This window comes from Capra hircus, chromosome 5 (genome assembly GCF_001704415.2).
Source record: "Capra hircus breed San Clemente chromosome 5, ASM170441v1, whole genome shotgun sequence".
In the NCBI taxonomy this organism is placed as follows: Eukaryota; Metazoa; Chordata; class Mammalia; order Artiodactyla; family Bovidae; genus Capra; species Capra hircus.
The window spans coordinates 23658150-23680130 of record NC_030812.1 but is presented as its reverse complement, the minus strand read 5'-3'; the positions used below and the strand labels follow the sequence as shown (position 1 = coordinate 23680130).

Here is a 21981-nt window from a genome sequence, read left to right as displayed (position 1 = left end):
GAGCCCCGCCATCTAGTCAGACAATTTGGAGCCCAGAAACTGCCTGTGGCACCCCCAACACTTTCTCTCGCCCTCCCCTCTAGGGTGAGGCTTTTTACCCACAAAGCCACCTCCGCGGGCCCAGCCTCTCCCCCGAGCTGTAGACCACAGCGCACACCCTCCACAGAGCCACAGCCCCGCCCCCTTGCACCGGGTCGCGCAGAGGGTTCTGTTCCCCCCAAGCCTGAGCCTCTGTTCCAGCCTAGCGCTGACCGGTGTCGAGCAGACCAACTCTTCAGACCACATCACAAGGGTTACGGGGGGTGGGCACAAAGACTGGGGTGTGGCAAGTCCTTTAGGTTCCACGGCTTCTCAGCCCAGGGCACTGCGTTTGGTAACCCTGGTGAGGACAAGGGTCAAAGCCGCAGGCCAACCCAGACCACACACCGGGGGAAGCGTTTAGGGGAGGGCGGGGAAGCTGCCTGGGGAGGCTCAGACCCAAACAAGCGCCCCTGTTTGGATAGGCAGGGATGGCAACGGGATGCAGTCACCAGAGTTTTGAGCTTAACTCCTACCCTCTCCACCTCCCTTTTTTCACACTCCCTCGGGGACCTCTGGTCGTGCTTGAGAGTAGCCCGAGGTACCAGAACGGCCGTCGGGCGGCCACAGGGCTGCGTAAATCCGAGAACTGGTAAAGGTCAACCCTCTCTGCCTGCGGCTCTGCCTCGCCCGCGGCTCCGCAAAGGGAGCGCTCCCCTACCCAGGAAGGGGCAGGACTTACGCAGTTGTTCTCGTTGTTATCGATCTCGAAGTCCCAGCGGCAGATCTTGGTGCGCGCCTGGATCTCACTCATCCTGAAGAGGCAGAGTGCGGTGGTGGTGGGCGACCGCTTCTCCTGGTCCTCTCCGGTGGCTGCGCTGAACACGCCCGCCCAGACGTCCAGGGCCTCCACCAAGCTGGAGGACAGCAGCAGGCGGCGGCCGTCTGGCTGGCCGCGGCCGCAGTGGAGGGCCGCCTGGCCCTGGAACAGAAGCATCTCGGAGCTCTTGGCGATGCGCGCCATGCTGGGCCAGCCGGTGGCGGCGCCTCTCGAGTAGTTGTAGGGGTAATAGGGGAAGTAGACGCTGCCGTTCCAGAGAAAGGCGTCCACGAAGTGCAGGCTGCTCCCGCCGTCGCGCAGCTTGAGGCGTCCCGTCTCCTTCGTGGCCAGGCTGCGCTTCCCGGTGTCCTTGAGCGCGATGGCCGTTTCGCGGTCGGACGCCGCGGGGTTGCAGCGGCTCGCCGTCTCGGACTCCGGCAGCACATAGGTGGCGGCCACGGCCAGGTACCAGCTCTGGGTGTCGTTCGCGTAGTACACCACGCCGGCCGTCGAGCCCTGCGGGTGACACGACACCACCTCGGTGCCGTTGCGCAGGGAGCTGCGGCTCAGGTTGCCCAGGGGTCGCACCTCGCAGGCGCCCCGGTCGAAGGTCCAGCCGGTGAGCAGCAGCCCCTCGAGGCCGGCCGCCCCCTCGCGGTAGGGCAGCAGCAGCTTGCTGAAGCTGCTGCCCGGCCGGGGCCGCGCGGGGGGCGTCAGCGGGACGGGCTCCGAGCAGTTGCCCGCTTGGTCCCGGTATAGGCGCGAGAGCCTGTGCTCCAGGCTGTAGTCCAGCTGGTCTAGGCAGCTGCCGCTCGCCACGAACACGCCGTCCTCCCGGCTCACCGCGATGGCTCCGATAGCTTGCTGCGACCGCCACACGGGCTCGTCCGCGCCCCGGCCGGGCGCCGCGAGCGCCAGCAGATAGGCAAGCAGCGGCAGCAGCGCGGCGGGGCGCGGGGGGCGCGGTGGTGCCTTCCTCCGGGAGACCTCCATGGGGCTGTGGCGGGGGGGGGCCGCCCCCGGGCAGGGCGCGCGGCGGCGACGGCGGCTCAGGCGCGCGGCGAGTGAGACGCGGGCGGCGGCGGCTCCTGCGCGCGCTCGGGCTCCCGCGGCCGCCCCATCCCTGCGGCTCGCCCGGGAAGGAGAGCGGGGAGGGCGGCGCGCGGCGGGCTCGTTCCGGCAGCCTGTGCAGCGGCGGCGGCGGCAAGCCCTGCGCGCTCCGGCGCCGCTTCCTCCGGGCCCTCCTTCTCCGGAGAGTTCCTCTGTGCAATGCTGGCGCTCGAGGGGAGGCGCGGAGGGGAAGGGAGGGGACGGGCGGAGGGGAGCGAGGCAGGCGGGGAGGGCTGGAGAGGTTGGGTGCGCTTGTGCGTTTCACTTTCCCATTGTGAAAGTGGGATGCAACTGGCCCCCTTCCTCATCCTCTTCCTCCTCCTCCCTCCGCCTCCTGTCCGCCCGCCCTCCCTCCACGCCCATCTCCCCTCCCCTCTTGATTCGGTGAGATAGGGAGGAGGGAGGTCTCGTAATTTGGGTTACTGTGTAGGTGGCCTCTTTCATCTATTCATAACAAAGCTGAGCCGCCTGCCGCCGCCACCACCATAGCGCCTTAGCTCGCCCGGGGCTCCCGGGGCGCGCTAACAGCGCACCAAGCTGGCTCCAGCGCCTGTCCGCCCGCGGGGCTGCTCCAACGCTCGGGTTTTGTTTACGAGAGCGGCGCGGAGAGATGCGCAAGGCTCGGGGAGCTAGGACCCAGGCCGCCGAAGGGTTGCAGCTGAGGCCCGGGGCTCGGGCCACTGGGAGGCTGCGAGGGCGGCTGACAGGTGTGGAGCGGCGGGAGGGAGGCCCTGGGGAGGAGCGCGAGAGAGGGAAACACTGACAAGCCCGAGGCTCAAGGAAGCAAGGCGCCCCTGTGACAGGCGCTGGGTTTCCCCGGGTCAGAGGAGTGAGGTGGGGGAAAGGCAGGCGCCGAGATTCTGGTTCTGGACAATCCCTGGGGCCGGAGCTCCCATACTTGAGGAGGTTCTCGCATTTCCCTTGGCAACGGAGTCCCAGGCTTTCAAACCTAGCACTTAGAAAGTTCTTCTCATCATCTAACCTGAATGAGCGTGGCTAGTATTTATTGAGAACGTACTGCGTGCCGGGTCCCGCTTGAAATTCATTACGTGGATTAAAACTCATTTAATACCCATAACAACCCTGTTAGTGACTTGTTATTATCAGCCCCATTTCGTTAGGAGGCGTGGAGATGTTGCGGAACTTGCCGGGGGTCCTACTGCTGGCAGACAGCAGAAGTGAGATTCGAATTCTCTTCTAGCTCAGGGCCGCTTACACCGCTCCCTCTAGCCAAGTTCCACCTGTGGTCTTTACAGAACTACCTGGAGAGCATTCTCAGCAGGTGGGGCAGAAAAGCTCCCCAAGTTAAATGTTCCCACCTACTTCCCAGCCCAGCCTTCAGTCAAGTACCCTTATTTCCCTACAGGCGCTCCGTCTGTTTCCTCCTTTCGCACCTCTTTCCTTTGGACTCTCTGAGGTCTCACCAACCCACCAAGGCGGCAAATACCAGCTGGGCCGCCCCCCAAACCACCAAGAACTTCTGGAGCCCAGTGACTATCTGAATCATTGCACACCTGTGTGTAGGTTCATGGTTTCTCGGAAGGGAGCCTCAGAGGCTGCACAGATACCTCCCAGCCCTGAGGCAGCTGCACCTTACCATCTGGCAGGTGATCCGGGGGTGCAGCAGGGGGAACCCGGTGCACCCCATGAGAGAGGATCTGTGACTCTTTCCAGGCCATTTCCAGACCAGAGGCCCCAGGGACGGTAATCGGTCACAACCCCTTTCTTCCTTCCCCTCCCAGTTTCCCAATTCTAGATGGAATCGGTTCGGGGGTGGGATGGGGTGGGTGCCTGGGCTTCCTCTAGATGCTGAGTCCTGAAGGAGCAGCTGTTGCAGGTTTTAAACTTCTACCATAGTGCCCCAAGTTCTTCTCCCCGGTGTTGAGGGACAAGGTAGGAGGAGATTGATCTGGAAGGCTAAAGCAAAGGAGGGTTAGGGGAAGCAAGAAGCACGAGAGGAACTGGGGTTTCCAATCTGGATGTGCAGTTAAAGGTTCACATCATCCCGGCAGTAGCTCTCATACTTTGAATTCACAAGTGGTCATCTTTCCATTTGTCCTTTCCTTGTTTGAAATTGGATAACATTATCTTTGCCTGCTAGGAGGCAGCATGTGCTTTCCTACAAGCTGTCAGGTCGCTCTTTCTGCTGCGGTGACGGCGGTTGGGGTGCCGGTGAGGAGAGAAGAGGGGCAAGGGAAAGACCTAGAGCTACCAGATCAAGATGAATCAGGAGATCTTTAGGCGAGGCTAATCAGACACGCTCTGCTCCAAAATAATCAGGCGCCACTCCCTGCACTGTCTTCCCACCTGAAATGTTTTAAGAATTTTTGTACTGCTGGCAGTGGAAAAAGTGGTGTCTTGGAAGCATCTGCAGTAGCTCCTGGAACCCTTCACAGCATAGGAGAGGATGTGTGCGCCCATATTTTGACAGCGTTCCCCGTGAATGGTGAAGAAACAATGATCGCTGCCTTCATGAGCCGGCTGTGGCAATGTTGTTATGAGAAGCAACAGTTCAATTCCATTCTGGAGATAGTTTTACTTCACTGGTAACCAAGTAATTTCTTGAAGTCCCGTAGAGTTGGTACAATCAGGAGCAGCCCATCTTGGGAGCTATTTGGATTAAACATACTCTGTGGTGTGGCATTTTGATCACTACTCAATTCATTGCTGCCTCATGTTGAAAAAGAAACAACATCTTAAAAAACACTACCAGCAAGAAGCATAAGTGGCTTTGATGGCTACCGTCTCTTGGCATTCTACTGGGATCATAAGCCCCGCTCTGGAGAGCAGGCTTCTTTTCTCTCCCATTTAATTGTATGCAGGCTCCTATGGTGAAAGAAATCAGAATCTGTGCCTATTTTTTGGCATGAAAAATGTACAGGACTAGGAAGCATATGAATGTGTTCTTTGCTGATTCTATCCTGTTTGGTACAAACATGTTTGGCCCATTCCAATTTTCCTGTGTGCTAAAGCTCCACCTTCAGGACATAAGTTCACATTTGAAAACGGTGGGAAACGTGAATAACCAAAATAAATATTTAGGCATGTGGATTCTGAATGGTTTTGATCGCTTTCTCTTGGACCCCACTGTCTGGCCGAGGATGCGAATCCCACTGGTGACCAGGTTTCCGTCTCCCAGTGCTGGAGCCCAGCCCATCGGGTGTCACGTGTTGCACATTCAGAACTCCTTGTAACACAACTGGCTGAAACCCAAAAAAAGGAAGATGGTGCAGATTTATCCTCCAGACAGAGACCTGCTACCACGGAAACAAGCAGTTCAGACTGATTCCGAGCAGTTTTTATTTGTAGCATTCACTAGATGGGAAAGTCTTCATAATGAGAAAATATCAACTCCCCCAGGCACCAAAGGCAATCTGGGTTAACCAGATCATCCACAATCAGACTCATTTCTGCTGGATAGGACTTTGTAGATCTTGTGGCTTCCTGCTGAGGTTCAGGACATTAAGAACTGGTCGGCGGGCAACTGGTCACAGTCACAAGATGGCTATCATTGGTGCTTTGGTTTGCTTTCTGACTTAGGAAATTCTGACAGTGGTCTTGGGAATGACTGGCCCGGCAGAGATGAAAAGCCACCAAGGTGATTAGTTCTGGCAGCCAATGAGTTCTCTTTATACCTTATTTATGTAGCTACGACCCCCTTCGTGGCATTTGGAAAGCACCACTCAGGGGGTTGAATAGTTCCAGTCGTGTCCTTCTAGGACTTAAGACAACTTTACTCAAATCTATGTGGTCTTCCACATCAAGTCCCTTATCAGAGCTTCTAGCCCCCTTTGTGACTGACAGGAAAAAGAAATGAGCCAGGCTTCTTTCTAGTCTGCTGATGAGTAGATGGTTGAAAGCAGATAAGATGAAGAGCCATTTAATAAGTTTGAATTGATGCTGAGAGACAAGTTGAATGCAGTTCAATAAACATGGAAAGTCAGTCAAAGGCACAGTTAAGATGTGGTAAAGGAACATTCATTGGAAGGACCAACGCTGAAGCTCCAGTACCTTGATGCAAAAAACCTGATGCAAAAAACCGACTCATTGGAAAAGACCCTGATGCTGGGAAAGATTGAGGGCAGGAGAAGAAGGGGGCAGCAGAGGATGAGAGGGTTGGATGGCATCACCGACTCAGCAGACGTGAGTTTGAGCAGAGTCTGGGACATAATGAAGGACAGGGAAGCCTGGTGTGCTGCAGCTCATGGGGTTGTAGAGAGTTGGACATGACTGAGTGACTGAACAACAAAGGGACACGGTGCCTTGTCTTCCCTGCCCACCCAACATGGCCCCACACAACTGCTGAGCATCTTATACTTTGGTGATGATGCCCATGCCTTTGGTTAAAGTGTTGAAGGCTCAGTGGTGTTCCTTCAGTAGGCAGAATTTGGTTTGCTCCCCACATTGCAATTGTTTTTTTTGGACATCACACTGTCCTCACGGTCATTCACCAGCAAAGATACAATTGAATGTGCAAGGTAACAATTCTTTACTCCAAGTCCAATAGCTTCCTTTAAGCTAAAAGAGGCCCTCACTCAGCTCTAGGGATGGATGAGTTATTGCCCTATGGAAGGGATGTCAAATGTCAGAGGTTTTTAAGGGACTGTGGTGTCTAGGACATCACCCTGCCATCCTAGTACCTCCCTTCTCATGTAATACACTCAGTGTCATGAAGTTTCTCTTTCTGCAAAACATTCACCAAAACCATCAGTGGTTAGGAGCATGAGGCCATTATCAGCTGAAAGCAAAATACGGTAAATCATCAACCATCACAGTGGTTTTCCAGACCAACCGGAGTTCATCCGGCACAGTGCACAGAGTCATCCATTCATTACCCCTCCGGACCTGGGGGACCTCTGTAACTTGTGAGCAGCCTCTTGGTTACCAGCTTTTCTCTGGTTTTACACAAAACCCGGGTCTATCCCTGCTCATGTTTTCCTTGCTGCTGTTTTGAAATGTGGAGCCAAAAGGGCATCACGGGCTAAACACAAAATGCCGATCCCTCTTTAATACAATGTCTTTTCCTGTGTCTCTGTTCTGCCGTCACAGCTCTGAGGCTCCCTGTTAGTGTAATCGTAGGCCCTGAATCCTTTGATAACTGGCAGCCTGGCATAAACCCATTTAAAGAGAAGAGCTGCCAGAAACCAGGCCCTCATATTAATAACTCAAATTCTCGAAACGAATAGCAGAAGATAAGATAAACACGCAGATAATGTCACAGTCACTCATACTTCCGTTTCCTTGAGATTCTGACGGGGAGATGCTCTGAGCTGACGATGAAGTTGCTGGACTGGGCGGTGAGTGGTCTGCTGCTTGCCACCAAGTTGGCACACCTTCTCATTTTTAGGCCTTGCCACTCCCTAGAAAATATGTCCACAAAGGTGGATGAGAAGCAACTGGCATCAGCTCTGAACTTGGGTTGTTGACAAAAGGAAGCTCAACAGGTGGTCCCCATGGTGAGGGCAGCCTCACCTGTCACCCATGGTGGGGAAGGCATTGGACGTGCAGACAGCATCATTCAGAGTCCCAAGGGCAAATCCGATGGAAGGCCGAGGATTTACCTCGCCATTCTGCCCCTTCTCTAACCCTATTTGTTTTTCCCTCCCCATTTGTGCTGGGTAGTTTCCCCTGATCTCTACAGAGCACAGTCCCACTCTGCCCCGTTCTGCTGTACGCCTGCAAGTTTGACGCTTTTGGACCTCCTCCTCGCTTTTTGGTTTCCAGTTAGGTCCAGCCAATCTGAGCCCCCATCAGGAGACCCAGGGGTGATGTCTGGATATTTATGCTTCCAGTGATCTGTGCACTGGCCTTGTCCCTCTCCAAGGCCACAGAAGCTATGGTCAGCCTTGTTTTACAACTACATCTGTGGTCCCAGCCTTCCCTGGGTTATCACCAGCCTCCCCTACTCTTCAGGTCTGCAGGAACCAGCGTCTCCCTCTGTTGCTGGCCCTGGCTGGTCTCCCTTCATCTCATCCACACCTCTGCCACGGTCCCTTCACTAACAAACCCATTTGCCTGTGTCACTTCTCTTTCAGAACCATAACTGATGTACCAGCCCCCCTCCAAGCATGGGTGGAGACGGGAACGAGAAAGCTACTTAAACCTGTACCTTCTATTTGTCCGCTGATGGGGACCATGGGACACTGCTAGGCACAGAGAAACTCCTAGTCTTTCTCTCCAAATGTTTGGCTCCCCTCAATCTGGATTTTGGAAAATCTCCATCTCTTTCTCCCCTTTGCAACAGGCTTTCCTACACTAGTTCAGCCTGGTGATAGAGACAAATGGAAACCTGACTGAGTAAGATTATATATATTTTTCCAGCTAAATCATAAAACTAAAAGCTTTACCTTGAAAGTAAACCGAGAACTACTGGGGGCTTAAGGGTTCAAAAGGTGGTGGGGAGCAGGGATGGTTCTGATATCTAAAACACTGCTGAACATTTGAAGTCTATTTTCAAATAAGACAAAACTGAACACTCTGCTTTTTCCTTTTTAGACATTTTTCCTTAAGTCTGAACTTCAGCAGTCCCTTCAATACAGTCTAGAAATTCTGTTTTTATTCATGATTCCCCAGAACAGGCTTATGAAGAGACTGCTATCCTCTCTTGTCTCCAGACTTCACCCCACCCCACCCCCACTAATGTTTAGAGATAAATCAGGCATTCTGGGTTCCTTCATGGCTCAAGGACAGGTGACACGCACAGCGTTCCATGGAGTAGAAATAGAAACCATCTTGAGTTCTAAAGCCACGAGTTCTTTAGAGGGAACTTTATTTTTACTCTGCTGTGACTTCTCTGCTTTCATCGTCTGGACCAGCCAATTTGAAACCAGACTCCCCTCCTTTGTTGGACATTCTTAATGGTGATTAAATATTTACGCCGTCAGAGGCCTTTTTTTTCCCCCACCATGAAAGCTGCAATTTGGAACATTCAGGAGCTTTAATTGTGAGGAGAGGCGCACTGACATTCATCGTCAAAATGCTCAAAGATGTGTTTCTCAGTCGCTGTGATTGGAGGGTGGGGAGGTGGGGATGGGGGTCCTGGCGACAGGATAGGTGTGTGATCCCAGCAAACTAGATTTCTTGCTTAATGAGGACTCGAGATGGAGCTGTTTGAAGCCACTTAGCAGAACTGGGCTGAATCGAGGCCCCCTTGCATCTGTAGGACCACTGGAAGCTCACCCACTGGGACCCAGTGCTCATGGACCTGGGTTCTCGAATGCCCAACTGTGGAGTTTGGAGTTCGGAGTTTGCAGTCCAGGCTCTCAGAATCCTTTTATGTGCCCTCTTCCTTGCTTGGTGGTATTACCTCCAGCCACCCCAGCCCCTTGGGAAGCGCAGCATAATGATTAAGTGCTTGGGCTGTAGGGTGAAGGGTGAGCCCTGCACCAAGGCATCTGGCCAACGGGGGGCAAGAGGAACTGAAATCCAGCCCACCTGCTGCTCACCCTCAAGGAAGAGATGCTTTTTCTCTACAAAGACTTTACAAGGCTAGCGGTAGCCTTAGTCAGGCCTAAGTTCCAAACCTAGTGCCATCACCCCAAAACTATGTAGCCCTGGGTTGTCTGAGCCTCAGCATCCTCACTGTAGCTGGGAAATAGCAGCATCTAACCTTAGGGGAATTTCAAGCACACTAAATGACACCATCATCATCACCACCATTACCAGGGCTCTAATGCCTTGCTAACCCATTATCAGTCTGCTAGGGCTGCCATAGCAAAGCACCACGACTAGATGGCTTAGACAACAGAAGTCTATTTATTTCCCTATAGTTCTGGAGCCTGCAAGTCCGAGATCAAGGCGTGGCAGAGTTGGTTTCTTCTGAGGCCTCTCTCCTTGTAGCTGGCCGTCTCTTCCTGGTGTCTTCACCTCATCTTCTCTGTATCCAACTATGTCCAGATTCCCATTCTCCTTATAAGGATGCCAGTCCACCCTGAAGCCCTCCTTTTACTTCTTTAAAGACTCCATATCCAAATACAGTCATAATGTGAGATATTGGGGGGTCAGGACTTCAACAGATGAATTTTTGGGTGTGTTGGGATAAAATTCAGCCCATAATACTCATTTTAAATCTCATCCCTAGAGGAGAATTTTAACTAGTGTTTCCTGGGCATATGTTTACTTGAATCTGACCAGCACTTAAGACTTAGGTCATCCTCTGGCTCTAACCATCATTATTGTCAAAACCAACTAGTATTTACTAAGGAACTTCCCTCTACAGGGCTTTGTGCTAAGAGCTAGTGATACACTTGGTACCATCATCCATTTTTAGCAACGGGATATTCTTTCAACAAGGCAGACCTTTCCATGCCTCCATTCCCTTGCATACACTGTACTTCTCATCTAAAACATCCTCTCCCTGGGACTTCCTTGATGATCCAGTGGCTAAGACTCCACACTCCCAATGCAGGGGACCCAGGTTCAAGCCCTGGTCAAGGAACTAGATCCCACATGCTGCAACGAAGACGTAGCACAGCCAAAGAAATAAATACATATTTAAAAGGAAAACTAAAACATCCTTTCTCTCTTCTCTGCCTTGCAAACTCCTATGCATCCTTCAAGACCCAATTTAAAAGCCACTTTCTCCTGGAAGTCTTTCTTGAAAGTATACTAGAAGCTCTCTACTAGACTATTAACTTTAAAAATGGCTTAAAAATAAAATAAAAATCAAGCTCTGATTCATCTTCATGCCCCCAGGAATGGGCACAGGGCCTGGTATACCGTAAATGTTCACTCACTTATTCTAATATAGGAATGAGTATTGCTTTCTTGCCAGACTCCCTTCTAGCAGTGTACTTAAACTTGCCTATTGATTGTGTTTAACTGATTTCTCCATTTGGTTGTGAATCCCCTTTTCTGAACTTGAACAACACTTTATCTGCCAGCCTATGGAAGCATTTAAATCTTGCAGTCTACATTATTCATTATACATTGGTCACGCATATCGTTCTTCTGTTCAGTTGTGGATTCCTTGAGGTCGAGGATGGTGTCTTATTCAGTTTATCACCATAATTCCCTTTATTCCCTCACACTGTTTGTTTATTTACTTGCTCATTCCTCTAACAAATACTTTCTGAGGACCTACCATGTGCTAAGCATGTATTGAGAGTTGGGGCAGTGGCTTGATGGTTCCCTCCCTGTGCACCTTCTTAAGCCTTGCCCAGACTCAGTAGTCAACAAACATTGGCTGAACTGCATTCTAAACACTGAAGATGCTAGGGACAGGGCATCATTCTTTGGGGTACCCACAGCTCTAGTTACAATGACAACCTAGCATACATATAATGCATATTTACCCATTTGTGAATTCTTTATCTCTGTAAAGACAGAGAACAGAATTGAGAAGAGCAATAGCCAACTACAAAAATATATATTATTGACAATATGGAGATGCGCCCACTGAATTCAAGTATGAGTACAGCATTCAGATTATTTGTTAATTTATAGCATCTTTGAAACTTTGACAACGGCTTTGTGTTGAAAAGAGAAGAGTCTTATACTGTAACTATGTTAGACAAGCTTATAATAATTATCAACGGAGTGCCAATAATACTTTAAGAATTCCAGTGAACATCAAGATCACATTAGTATTTAAACTTAAAATTTGAAATCACACAGGTATTTAAAATTAAGCTCTTTAAAAGTGAAAGTGTACAGATTCGGCATTTTCTGTTTTTTAATAGCCGAATATTCTAACAAATGTAAACCCTCCTTTTCATGGTGGAAACTTCTATTTATAATAAAAAAACTTTATCTAAAATGCTCAGTGGACCCTTTCTAAATCCAGTGAGAGTTTAAATAATCGCCACTCTTTAACATATCTTGAATGATATTCTCTAATTTGTTTGAAAAATATGATAATATGCCAGATATCTGGACCTTTACAGGGTAGAGGACACACCCATCAACAGACAAGTTTTCAAGGGTATATCATTCCATTATGCTTAGAACGAGCCGTTTTGATGCACGCTAGGATTCCCCCTAGTGGATATAAAAGGTACTTGATAAGAAAAAATAGGTACTACCTAAGGGGAGTTGCCAGGTGCTGTGCTTTACAAGCTTTCTTTCATTCCTTCCTAGCATCTGTTCCCCTGAAGGTGGAAGTATGTCACCAATTAATGGAGATTTGGACTAGCACTCCTCTTTCTATCCAGTGTCCATAGTAACTAAGGTATCTGCCTGCAGGCTTGCAAATGCAGCATGAAATTTCAGTCAGCCTTAGAACCAAGCAATAAACGAAACATTCTTTAAAACAACACTACCCGATTTCCATGACAATCCCCCAATCAAATTCTCACTGTAACTGTTTGGGTCCAAATTGATATGGTGCCTTAATCCAAATCATGAAAACGACTGGCTCTTTTCAGAGAATCTATTAATGTTAATAACTATGTCAGTGGTGGACAACTACTTTAAAAAAGTGCTTTTGTGTGTTGTCCAAATAAGATTTTCTGGGTGTCAGTTTTTGTCATGTTTTTTGAAAAATACCCACTACTTGCCATGTGGAAGGTTTATGAATTCATTCCATCCACACTTGTTGATTATAGGCATAGCACTACATATCAGAGGGAAGGAGGAAACGGATCTGAATAAGACACATTTCTCAGCCTCTGAAAAGATGATAATCTACTCTGACATGTCAATATTTTGTCTCCTTTACTGGTCCCCACTTTCCATCTACCTCTTTAAGTGATGGCTTGGGAACCATGGTAACCATATTTATCTGCCCTGAAAGCTTTACCATCACTGTTCTTCTGGTAATAGAACCTGTTGCTATGTCCCACCCCCAACCCGATGACAATGTGAACTCATGACATGTGACCTAGGTCTGGCCAATCCAAGTGCTCAATAGCTGGCAACAGTGTTCGGTCTAAGGATAGGTCATATGACCCAAGCAAAGCCACTCAGAGTTATTTCTAGGGACTGCTAGGAAATGACAACCCACTCCAGTACTCTTGCCTGGAAAATCCCTGGACGGAGGTCCATGGGGTTGCAAAGAGTTGAACACGACTGAGCAACTTCACTTTCTTTCTTGTTATAGTGTGGTGGGGGGAAAAGAGTCTTACTGGGATGGGCTATTCTGGAGCTACCAGTGACTTTATTCTCCACCTAGCAGAAAAGACCAGTCTGAAATTGGAGGCAATGAGGCAAATATTCAAAGAGAAGCAGACATAAAACAGACAGACAGACACACACACACTCACTCTCTCTCTCTCTCTCTCTCTCTCTGAATGAAGCCCACCGGGACTGAGTTCTCAGTCTTGGTCCTTTGACTTGAGTTGGCTTAGGTTGAGTTTCTCTCCCTTGCTCCGTGTCTGGCCCTCTCTTATCCCAGCTCTCTTCTTCCTGGTCAGTATCACCAATATTATCTGCTGAAGACTAAATTTCTAGATGAGAGTGACCTCTTGAGCATGAGATCTATGCTTCTAAATGCCTCCTGGTCATCTCCCTTGGACATTCCACACGCATCTCAAACCAAGGTTCTTCTACCTTTCCCCCACATATTCTCAGTTTCAATGGATGCTGCCACTGTCCACTCAAGGTTCTCGAGCCAAAAGCTGTAAGTCATCCTGGATTCTTCCGTTTGTGTATCTCATCAGCTAGCAAGACCATGTCCATTCATTGATTTTTTATCTCCTCAAGATTCCTCTTATCCCAGATCCCTTCTGTTTTCTTATTCTTCCTCCTTAGCACAGCCCCTCATGGCTTCACATCTGGGCCACTGTAGGTGAGGCTGGTATTCCTGGCCTCAGGCTCATTGTCTACCCCTCCCATCCAACTTTTGCATTGCCTTCTCATTCCCTTCCGAGATGGAAAATTGATGAGGTTTCTTACTGTTGAAAAATCCCTCAATGCCCCCCCATTGTTTCCCATGTCATGGTCCCATGAGATTCCGCCCTGCTTGGATCCGCCTTCCTAGAGCCACACAAGGCTTCTTGCTGCTGGGGGTGACCAGTCTAAGGGCTCTGGCTGCCAGGCCCTGCCCAGTAGTCCCAAGGACTGAGAGGGCAGGGAAGTATCTCAGTGTACCATATGCCATACTTCTGGGGAAGCTGTGGCTTAGAAATTACTGCTTACACTTTTTGTGTGCCAAGTCGCTTCAGTTGTGTCCGACCCTTTGTGACCCTATGGACTGTAGCCCGCTAGGCTCCTCTGTCCATGGGATTCCCCAGGCAAGAATACTGGAGTGGGTTGCCGTTTCCTACTCTAGGGATCTTCCCGACATAGGGACTGAACCCAAGTCTCTTACGTCTCCTGCACTGGCAGGCGGGTTCTTTACCAGCCTCGCCACCTGGGAAGCCATAAATGGTCCCTGACTGCCTGTTTTTGCAGCTCTGTTCCCATGCCTTCATGTGCATGTGTAACTGTGCCCTGGGCCGAGCTAACTGGAGAGCAGTCGTGCTGGCTAGTAAACCTGAACTCGCAGACATCTGTGGGCACTGGTTGATATGCTTGGGGGCTTTTGTTTGGTTTGGTTCTGCCTAAAGGTGGAGGTTGAGGCTAGGCTTCTGCGGAAAGACCCTAAGAAAAGCAGATGAGAACAGTATGCCTCCTCTTTCTCAGACAATTCCCCGTAGAGAGCAGGGGTAGGCAGGAGCTAGAAGGTATACTTTGACTAAAGGCCTATGATATTCAAGGCATTCACACCATCTTGGGATCTAGTGATGGAGTGAAACAGAGGCAGAGAGTCAGACTTTCTTGCCAGCTTTGCAGAGAATACTGTTTAAGCATCAGGGGAGATGCAGAGTAGTAAGGAGGAAGCCACGATCAAAGATGTTCTCCTGGAGGCTCCCAAAAGTGACTGGAGAGACTGAAGAAGAAAGGAGGTTGAATCTAGAGTTATACAGATTGAGGATGTCAGCCAGGAAAACTCAGCAGCATTGGTAATCACTGGAGAAATCTGTGCAAGAAAATGGTTTACAGAAGTTATGCATACAAGTTACAATGTGTTTAGTTATAAGGGGGAAAAAAAGTCTAAATATTTGTAGCACGGACAAGTAGGGGTTAATTTTTTCCCCCTACACAAGGAGTCCAGTTGCAGGATTGGTTGCTATTCAGTGTTACTATCAAAGAGCCCCCCAGGCTCCTATTATCTTTCTGCTGTCACAAGATAGCTGCCACAGTTGCAAACATCATAACAGGTTTCTAGACAAGAGGAGAAAGCTAGTTTTCTCCTAGCAAGACTGTCTTTCTATGCCCAAATGCAAGGCCCTGGGCTGACTTCCCCTTCTGTCTCATTGACCAGAAAGGTGGTTATGTGCTCACCCTGGACCAATCACTGGCAGAGAGAAAAGGAATGACCATACTTGGCGCCTGATTGGCTCATGAACTTGGTGGGTCTGGGGAAGGAGCTTACCTTCCTTGAGCCCATCCCAGACTGGAAACTAAGGTTCTATTCAGAGGGAAGGAGGGAAGGAGAGGAGATGGGTGTTGGGTAGGTAAAGAATGCTGCTGCAATACCAACGGATTTATGGTTTCTCATTCCCTATTCCTATTGGCCAAAGTCCTACTCATCCTTTGGGTTCTCCCTTTTAGCATCTTCTGACTTTTGTTTGCCAGAATTGACCTTCTCTGGTTTCACCAACATACCTGATTGACACCCAATCTTTGCTCTCATTATACCCCATTGCAATATGTATTGGTTTGAGGGCTGTCTGGCTTTAGACTCCTTGGGAGAACTAGTTATATTCATCTTTGTCTCTAATGTCTAGCATGATACCTGGCACATAGTGTTTAGAATTTGTGGAATAGATGTTGCATAAACAAATCTGAGATAGAAAATAATCATGTTAGCACTGGCAACTTCAAGGATGAAGACCCACTAAATATGCACAGTTGACAGCTGTTCAATTCAGCCACACCTATTTATGGAGGGGCTATTGTCTGCCAAGCACCAGAGGCAACCGAAGAGAAGGACAACACAGGATCCGTGAACTCAAAGAGCGTATGCACCGCAAAGATAACTAACAATACAAAATAGCATCTGATAAGCGTCTCATTAGAGCTACAGCAGTGCAGTGACGGGGGAGCCAGAACACACTGGGACAGTGAATAGCATGGTAATTAAAATCCGCAGGTAATCCCAAAATCTTAATTTAATCAATGATTTCAACCTCTGCCCATCAACAACTCCTTAGTGAGGGAGGAAAATTGTCAGATTTGAATGTCATTTCCCCTCGTGCCCTGCCTATCTTTCAGTGCACCTGTGACCCACAGTAAAAGAACCACATGGTAAACAGCCAAAGAGGAAACCAGGAAGAAAAGGGGACCTTGGTAATTCAGAGCTCAGACAGTCAGCTTGTGAATAGCTGAAAGCTGATGCAGTTTTCACCAGCGATTTGAGGATCAAATAATTCCATATTTGACAACTGAATGGCATTTGAGGTTTTTGTTAAGGTATGTTATTGGGAAAGAGGTAATTAAAACCAAGTGAAAAGCACAATGAAATGCACTCACTGATTAATTGCGTAGGCCCCTGTCTTCGTGGAAGCTGTGCTTTGGCCGTGGGGAATACTGAAATCTCCTCAAGCGAGGGGCATAGTGCTGAGAGTCTCCTACAGGGCTCTTACCACGTTTTGTAGGTATGGGAGGCGGAAGGGCATGGACTGCTTTGAGAACCTAGTGAAGTCTACTGACTCTTCGCACAGTATTTTTAAACTTCAAAATTTTTTAAATTAAAAAAAAACCCATAGGATTAGAAAGAAAGTCAACTATGTTGAAATACAGTTATGAAATCATGAAATCATGACATGATAACAGATGTGCTTTTTTGGTAGCCTGTACATAACAAGATCTAGCAGCACCTCTGATGTGTAATCATGAGGTGAAGTAGGGATCCGTGTGAATCAACATATTGGCAACAATTGACACAGGATTTGAAAAGATCTGTGATGTCCCATGTCGACAAAGTCACAGGCTCTTCTGTTACTATTCTAATGTGTTGCCCAGGATTGTCACGGAAGGAAATGCTGAATTTCAGTTCGAGAAAATACAGATGCAATTTTGTTTCACCATCCGAGGTCACAGACCCCAGTTAAAAACTGCTGTTCCGAGACCCCTCAACCACCTGGAGACAAAGCTGAGAAGCAGAGGCCGTGTGTGTTTCCCTGCTGCCAGTGGACAGGGGTGCAGGATGCATTTCCCTCATTGAGTAATTTATTACCATTTATAATTCTGCTCCTTAAGAAATTAGGTTCTTAGGGAGATAGACTCAAAACCAAGAGGAGAAAAAGGGCCCTTAGAGGATGCTAGTTGGAAAAAACCCTTATTAAATTCACTCCCATTGTTTCCTTGGAATGTGGTTCTCTAACACTGATGTTCTTGTCTTTTCTGCTGATTTAGGACTTGCTGGATCCTTGACAGCCTCTCCTGGCATTCTTGTCTTATCAGATGTGGACATCTCCGACACAGGCAAGATAAATTCCCATCCTCAGCCGAGAGAAGCAGTTGGCCTGCTCACTGCATCTCTGAAAATGGATGAGTGGCTAGGCCAGGTCCCTCTGGAAGGGCAACTTTGTGCCCAATAAAATACAAATGCGGAACTCCTGAAATTGTGTATGTGTGTGTCTGGGGGGGGGGGGGGGCGGGGTGCAAATACCAAGCTGTAACCTTAGCTGAGCCACCCAGTTGCCTAGGGTCTGGTGCACAGTTCCCCTTTCCTGTTTATTTTAAATCCTTACCTAAACAAGAAGAGGAGGCGGGAGCGCAAAGGGAAGTGCCCTAACACTGTTGGGAAGGGTGGATTGCTATTTTATTGTTGCGAAAATGAAGTTCTCTCTCTGCTTGGAAATAAGCACACAAGGCACCAATTCTCTCTCAGTAACTACTGTTTCATTCTCTTCATAAATGTGTCTTCAAAGGTTAGCTTCCACATCTGTGAATTTTTTTAAAGGTAAAAGTATATTTGGTCGTAATCCTATATCTAAAAACTGGTAGATAATTAAAAAAAAACCAACTAGGTGATTTGCAGGGGGGAAAAAATCCCAGTCTTCAGACAGATTTATGAGGGCATCACATTCCAAAATGCAGAGTTGTTACAGCTTCACATTTGACCGGTGACTCACTTACTATTTTAAAAACAAACAAAACAGTAGCCTAAAGTAAAGAACACATCTGCTGGGTGGTCATCTACTTGAATGTAGGTCATATTTTTCCCAATCAGCAGGCACAGAATGAATCGCTTCTTCATTTGTATTGGCATTTCAATTACAAGACAAGCAGAGCATAAATCCTACCCTATTAACTACTCTTTGCGCGTGTTTCTTTTTGATTTTGAATTTTTGGCTCCAGTCTTGGCATCTCTAGGGTCTTTCTGGACAATTATTAGGCTCTCAGTAAACATTTACTGAACGGGATGTAATTAAAGAAGGTGTTGCTAGCTAGGGAGGATACAGCAAATGATTTGTCTGTAAAACCTGATCAGCAGTTAAAAGATTTTCCACAACCAATAACGAAGAACGGATTTTCAGAAGAGTCTAAATGGGCAGTGAACAGATTAGAAGTGAACAAAATGCCATCTTCCAGGAAGTGGCCGGTGTTTGATATGTCATGGTTGAATAAATCACTAATTTTAATATCAATAGTGGCCGTGACTGCACTCTGCCTCACGCAGTTGCCTCCTCTCGAACGGAACGTCCGTCAGGGGTTGTTATGAGGATCGAATGAGTGAAAGCACGTAACACACTCACCCCAGCACCTGCTTATTGTGTTAGCTATTGTGCCAGGAATGGTGTTCGGTGCCTCTCATACTCTATGAGTAGAAATTACAAAGGATCCGGGAGGAAGAGAAGCCTGAGGAGCTGGGGAGAAAGGACGGGAGAAACCTATGTTCTAGAGGTTCTCAGTTCATCTTTATATTACCGTCCTTGCTGCTTGGAACACGGGTCCCCAACTCTGTGGTGGGCTCTCTCTTATACGTCTGGGTCTCAGCATCTGCTCAGACGTGCCTCTTCTCACTCACAGTCTACAGTAGGTTCCCTTATAGTATTCCCTCTTTCCATTTAGAGCATTTAATATGATGTGTAATTGCATATGTTATTCTTTGTTTACCCAACTCTGAGTGTCCCCACTAGACTGCTCATTCCCTAAATGCAGGAACTGGTTGTATTAGCCTTTATCCTCAACTCCAAGCAGAATGCTTAGCACATACTAGAGGCTTGGTGAATGCATGAATGTTTCAGTGTGCTTGTTGTGCACAAATGGAATAAATGAATGGATCATTTATTCACAAATGAATAAATGAACAAATGAATGAATGATGTAGGAGGTTACCTTGCCAACAAAGGTCCGTATAGTCAAAGCTATGGTTTTTCTGTGGTCATGTACGGATGTGAGAGTTGGACCATAAAGAAGGCTGAGTACCAAAGAATTAATGTTTTCAAACTGTGGTGTTGGAGAAGTCTCTTGAGAGTCCCTTGGACAGCAAGGAGATCAAACCAGTCAATCCTAAAGGAAATCAACCCTGAATGCTCATTGGAAGAACTGATGCTGAAGCTGAAGCTCCAAAACTTTGGCCACCTGATGCAAAGAGCCGACTCATTTGGAAAAAGACCTTGATGCTGGGAAAGATCAAAGGCAGGAGGAGAAGGGGACGACAGAGGATGAGATGGTTGGATGGCATCACTGACTCAATGACATGAGTATGAGAAAACTCTAGGAGACAGTGAAGGAAAGGGAAGCCTGGCGTGCTGCAGTTCATGGGGTCGCAAAGAGTCAGACATGACTTAGCAACTGAACAGCAAAGGAGGTTACCACCGCCAGCATGGCGTCCACTTGGTCTTACAAGATACTTGCCTCTTGAAAGCACACCCGTGCTTAGTAGAGTGACCCTCCAACACACACAAAATTACAAACCAGACTGTAATGCTTGTTCTCTTACAGCTTCTAAGATCCTAGGAGTTGTGTCTCTCACCTCCAGAGAATTTTGAACCAGCCATATATCACCATATACTTCCTCATTTCGATCAGCTTTACCAAGAGAGGGGGTGAAGATGGAAGGGGAGGGTCCCTTGATAGCAGCTGGGGTGTAAAACTGGAGGGAAAGATAAAATTTGAGGGTCTATCAGCCTTTTACTAAGAAACACTTCCCTTTTGAAACTTCCTTAGGAGGCAGGAAATACATGCCAAAACCTCAAAGTTTTGGGTAATCAACAACACCCTAAAAATCCCCCAACAGGGTTCAGACACCCAGGGTGAGACACAGGAATGGACCAGATGTCTTAAAGGCCAGATATGGAGGAAAGGAGAAACAAAAATGGAATCCTCAAGCTGACTTCCTTCATTTATTGGGAAACACAAACAGAAGTTAGGGAAGGAAGGCAAAGAGAAAGAGGTGAACTTTTCTGATCTTACAGGGTAAAAGCAGAAAATAAGTGGCCCTACCTGGAAACTGACAAACAGGAAGCCAGACTGCCTTTTACGTCATAGTCCAGAGTGTGCATGGAGCCTGCCCTGGGGAAGATGGAGGGGCTCCTGGGCCAGACTCACTTTGAATTTGCTGCACAAGAAGTGTGAAAGAGTTGCATCAGGGCCACCAAAGTTTAACTTCCTCTTCCCTGTATCTTTATCAATCTTTTGCAAAATCATGATCCTTAATTCATTTCCTTTCCTGCTATGGCCAATTTGTGATGCACTGAATACACAAAATGTAATTAACAGAAATGAAACCATCTGTTTGTCCGAGAGGTAAAATTATGAAGTTTCAAAAGAAAAGAAAGTATTGTGAACATCTTTGAGTATCTGTATAAGTCTATAATAAGCATATGGTCTTCCCTGGTGACTCAGACAGTAAAGAATCTGCCTGCAATGCAGGAGACCTGGGTTTGATCCCTGGGTTGGAAGATCCCTTGGAGAAGGAAATGGCAACCCATTTCAGTATTCTTGCCTGGAAAATTCCATGGACAGAGGAGCCTGGCAGGCTACAGTCCATGGGGTCACAAAGATTTGGACACGATTGAGTGATTAACACTTTCACTTTTCATAATAAGTATACAGCTCGGCTTCAATAGCAGCCAGGCGTGTGTGTGTGTGTACAGCTCGGCTTCAATAGCAGCCAGGTGTGTGTGTGTGTTGCTTGAAATGAAAAGTAAGTGGGTAGTATCTGTCCTGCATTTCATTTCTCCAGTTAAAACCTTCCCACCTCAAATGGCTGTGGGTTTACCCTGAGTATTAGCTCTGAGGTTGGCAATACACAACTTGTGTACTTCTGCCTCCTGATTCATGCCTGGAACTTTCTAATTGCATGGCCTAAAGGTCTCAAAACAGATAAAACTGAAGTGAATGTCTAAAATTCTTAGGGGCTCTCACCAGCTATTTTGGAAATAAATATAGCTGCTTGCAGGCGAGCTTCTATTTGTCCAGAATTACCTAGCCAAAGTGGAAGCTGCCCACACAATTACACTCTAGTTAAAGTATTTTGAGCTCCACCCACCCCCTGCCCGCTTTTAGCATGGTGTGATGGAGCAAGCTGGCCATGAGAAGCCATGTGGAAATGTCTCCAAGTGACTGAACCCCAGGCCTGTTTGCAGGTGGGGCCTGACCACTAGCTGCCAGCTCCCTCTTGCCATAAATACACAGATTGCTTTTCAACATTCTTTCACCCAAGCTTCCATGCTTAAAACTAATAAAAGGAGGGCAGGCCTCCTATCTCTCCTTTTTACAGAATAGGAAACGGGCTCAGGGAGGCAGCCATGTGGGAGAATGAGAACGTGAGTGTCCTGATTCCTGGTCCACCATTCTTCAAGTCTCAGCTCTAGCACTGGAACCATCTAGAGAACATTGAGAAAAGCCGGCTTTCAGGCTCGAGACCAGCTCCTCAAGGTATGGAACCTGGAATGTGTACTTTGTAAACAGCACCATAAATTCAGATAAACAGCCGAGGTTGCAGACCCTTGGTTTAACATGTACTTAATTGGAACACCTAAGACAAATAATGTGAAAATGAATTTAACTGAAGCATGAGGAAAGACACCTCGTCTGTTCAACTTAGGAGTAAATCCTACTAGAGCAATACTGCTGCGTCGCATATTGTGTCGTGT

The 21981-nt window shown here is 48.1% G+C and overlaps 1 protein-coding gene and 1 long non-coding RNA gene across 2 annotated transcripts in view; one reads left to right on the top strand and one right to left on the bottom strand.

Moving 5' to 3' along the window:
* Positions 1-1856, bottom strand: part of PLXNC1 (plexin C1) — a 155525-nt gene extending 153669 nt beyond the window's left edge. Inside the window, exon 1 of the mRNA XM_013963727.2 lies at positions 761-1856. Within this exon, the coding sequence (XP_013819181.2) occupies positions 761-1831 (1071 nt within the window). The 5' untranslated portion in view covers positions 1832-1856. The remainder of the gene's footprint in view (positions 1-760) is intronic.
* Positions 1196-17479, top strand: LOC108635994. The gene is made up of 3 exons (XR_001918024.1): positions 1196-1303; positions 16145-16342; positions 17288-17479. It is a non-coding gene; the product is annotated as an uncharacterized LOC108635994 (long non-coding RNA).